The sequence below is a fragment of the Chenopodium album genome, chromosome 16 (genome assembly GCF_948465745.1).
Source record: "Chenopodium album chromosome 16, dcCheAlbu1.1, whole genome shotgun sequence".
Lineage (NCBI taxonomy): Eukaryota > Viridiplantae > Streptophyta > Magnoliopsida > Caryophyllales > Amaranthaceae > Chenopodium > Chenopodium album.
Window position 1 is genome coordinate 40,224,741 of NC_137849.1, and position 4,047 is coordinate 40,228,787.

The 4,047-nt window shown below is 33.7% G+C and overlaps 1 protein-coding gene across 1 annotated transcript; it reads left to right on the plus strand.

Annotated features, from left to right (window-relative positions):
- The first annotated feature begins 1,519 nt into the window (after positions 1-1,519).
- On the plus strand, positions 1,520-2,756 carry LOC145585298 (uncharacterized). Its single transcript, XM_081642011.1, has 2 exons — positions 1,520-1,879; positions 2,036-2,756. The coding sequence occupies exons 1-2, from the start codon at positions 1,610-1,612 to the stop codon at positions 2,486-2,488; spliced, it is 723 nt and encodes a 240-aa protein (XP_081498137.1). The 5' UTR covers positions 1,520-1,609; the 3' UTR covers positions 2,489-2,756.
- Positions 2,757-4,047: the final 1,291 nt, after the last annotated feature.

Here is a 4,047-nt window from a genome sequence, read left to right on the forward strand (position 1 = left end):
GATAAGTCGTGACTTATTATATTTTGAAGTGAACAGGGCTTTAAAAACAAAAAACTCGTACTACAAATTAGAGGTAGTAATATTTTTTAAGTATATTTCTTCACATTTAGACAGCTTGAATTGAGATTTTGTAGGATGGGTGACATTATTTATTTTCGATCATATCACGTCCACCAACCAAATTCATCTACCATTAAAAAGACATTTAAAAAAAAAATAAAGAGATATGTTTGGAAATTGACACGCATCCATACTGTATAAGATAAATAAACAAGGTCTCATAGTCAAAGTAGTGATAGATGAAGCGAATTTGACTTTTTAAAATTTAAAGTCAAAGGACTAACCGATCAAGAAATGCAAAGACTTTTACATTAGGGTTTTTCAAATCTACTTATTAAGTATGTTAGTTATCAAATTGAGTATTAGAATGATTAATAAGTCGTTCAATAGTTAAACATATACAAGTACTCTTATAAATTTATAATCTTGTTCTAGTAGGGACGAAAGTTGGGATATATGGTATAAAATTTAAACACTACATCCACTATTTTACTGTCCTCTGCAGTTGTTATACATAAGCGACAACACTAATAATCCATCGAAGATGGGTATAGAGATTAAATCATCTTAAATTGTATATTGTACAATCGGATATGACACATTACTTATTGTTTTAATGAATTTTTATATTAGATATAGACAAAATCTTGTATAAAACCAACATACAACATACTAATTCATCACGATACCAAAATATTGAAGTGGGGACTCCATAATTCATTTAGTGGTAAGTTTAAATGTTTCACAAGAAGTTATTCGAATGTAAGTCCATCTCACCTAAAATCTATCGACACACAAAGTGGCGAGTCATGACGACTAAATAGAGACCGCTAGATAGGTCAGCGGGATCAGGTAATGCAATTTAGTGAGGAGGAATCAATAGATATTGACTAGGAAGAGAAGAGGGAGTTGGTTAGGACTACGCCATCCAAGCTTTAAAAGATGAGCAGCTCCCAAAATACAGTGCAGTAAATTGAATTAAAAACACAACTTCAACTTCAACTTCAATTTGGTTGAGCACGCCAAACGTTTTAAGACTACAGAAAAATCGTACTCCCTCCATCCCCAAATGATAGTCTCTTATGGCATATTTTTAGTCCCAAATTGATAGTCCCATTTGCTTTTTTCAAGTACCATTAATATCAACTTTTTTATCAAAATTCTCTCCAATTGCAACAATATTTGTGCAAATTTAAGTTTTCAATGTAAATTTTGTTTTTCAATGTACTTTTATTACTTTCTCTCTCTACTATTTTACATATCCAATATAAATTTATATTTCCAATGTAATTTTACTACTTTTATTTAAGTTTTTTAATTCCCGTGATTTTTGCCCATAAGGGACTATCATTTGGGGACGGAGGGAGTAGTATTAATATTTAATAAATGTGGGCCACCCAAAATCCACCTTTATATTTGCCCTCTTAGATTCTTCCTTTGCCCTATTTAAGCCCCAAATACATTTTCTCACCCCCACTTTATCTCACACCAACACACCCACATAAACTGATTTTGAATAGAGTAGTAAAGAGAGAAAAACATCTTAACGATGGTATCATTTCAAACATCTTTCCTTCAACTAAACGATCAACGACACCCAATTTCGGAAACGACTGATGACTCCAACTCCAAGAGAAATATGAAAAGGAAATGGAACGACACAGAAGATGAAGAGGAGGTGATCCTTCCTTACAAACATTGGAGGAATCCCAAGGCTGCCACTGCCGTTGCGGCCTTTGCCTCCAAATCTTTCTCTGATATTGAGCTTCACCTCGAGACTCCGTTGCCATCTGAATGGCAACGGTGCCTCGATATGCAGGTCCGTGATAAGGCTATTTGGCTAACGGAGTTTTTTTTATTTTTTTTATTTTTTTTCGTGCTTATTCTAAATATTTAAATGGTCCATCTATTAGAACATAATTCATCAATTTTATTTTATTTTTAAAATTCTAAACATTTTTTATATTGCATGCAGTCAGGGGAAATACACTTCTACAACACAAGAACACAAAAAAGAACACAGAGAGATCCAAGGGAAAGCTCAGAACCATCAAGTCCTAAAGACTGTCACATGAGCTTAGACCTTGAGCTAAACCTGCCTTGTGGTTCACTCAACCATAATATCTCAAAATCAACATCAGAAAAGAACACAACAACTACGATGATCAAGAAGAAATCTAGCCACTCACCACCACCGTCGGCCTCTCCTAATCTATTCAGGAGTCTGAGTACTGCCGGAAAGACGAACACTATCGATGTCGAAACAGCAGACGATGCAGAGGAGATGGTTGCAACCGCTTGCAAACGGTGCCATATGCTGGTGATGCTGTGTAAATCCTCACCTACATGTCCCAACTGCAAATATGTGCACCCTCCATCCCAGAGCCCTCTTGACCTGTTCAAGCCAAGACTTAGCCTCTCTTGTTAATTTTTATTAGTCACAACAACATATGAATTAATGATCATAAGGTTGAGTGTTAATAGCTATTTAGGCCAAAAAAAAAAAAAAAAAATAATAATATCAATAATATTTGTTTAGTATGTTGCAAAAAAAAAAAAAAAAAAAAAAATATTGATCATTAGCAACAATCATGTCAAATTTACTAGTTAGTTGCCACTTAATCATCATTCTCTCTACTCTAAATGGTCAAACTATGAGTTTAATTTGTGTAAATAATATGAAGGATACCAAAAATAAAAATGAGGAGTTATCTCAATCAATATGCAAATAAATTTAGCATGGTTGAAGCATGAAAAAATAATTACTATTGCATTGATCATAAGAATGTAATTACACAAAGGGATGGGCTACCAATAGTCTTACTAGTCTTGTCTTATGGTACTTTCTCATCATAAAAAATAAATGATGTACTACATATCAACCGTAATGGTTTCTTCCCTAAAAAAGGGAAAAATAGTAATCGACGTTTATTAATACACCCAACTTCCACCTAGCTAACAACATTCATGACATTAGATGTAAACATTCACCAAACACTTACCTGAAAACTGAATGAATGAGAGTGAGAGTTTATATGCATGTCCCTCTTAAAGAAAACAGAGCGTAAATTTAATTAAATAATTAAAACTACGCTCTGATTTTCGCCTCGAGGGCGGTGAGTGTATGATCAAGTGAAGGTACATGTTCAGTGTCAAACTTAAAGATTTCTAACTACTTACAAGTTACAGAAATTTACTAGTACGTTTTTACTGGCTAAGTTATTATATCAATGATCTAGAATCACAGTTCTTGCACTAACATTTGCAAACTGAACATTCATGCTTTGAACTGTAGACCTATTCATGACTAAGGGGCAGGGTTAATAATAATAGCAGCTTATGATCAAATTTATACCTAAATGAAATAAATGCATGATTTATGGAGGGAATTTATGACCTATATTCATCGTAGCAACTTAGCGGTCTTTTGGTTGACATAAATTTAAACTTATTGAATTATTTTGTTGACAAGAACACATGAAGTGCAACTTCTTCTTTTGCTTCACACAAAGCAGGGGAAGTTACTCACCTAGTCGCCTCTAGGTAATTACAGTAAAACTTACTCGTAGTTTTCTACTCTTTAAAGGAAGTAGCTAGAACTCCTATAAATTGCAAATGTGACAACAATATTACTTCCTACATCTAAACAAAAAAACCACTTAGCATTCCCTAACAATAATTAAAACCAGGGAAATTGTGTAGCATGAGTCCTAGCCGAATTAGACACTAATTCAGGTGCTGGGGAGGTCTATTTGTGATGGAGGGTTCTACACTAGTCTTCAAAACTCAAAAGCCTACAAGACAACCTAGCCTTAAGCCCTTAACAAGTAAAACAAACATGACTAATAGAAAAATAAAGGCTTCAACAATTGAATAAGAGCACTGTAAACACAACAAATGCACAAGCCTAAAATGATCTTGCTGATAACAACAAATAATCATATGCTGAAGTTATCTGATCTTAAATCGAATAGCTTACGAAAAGTC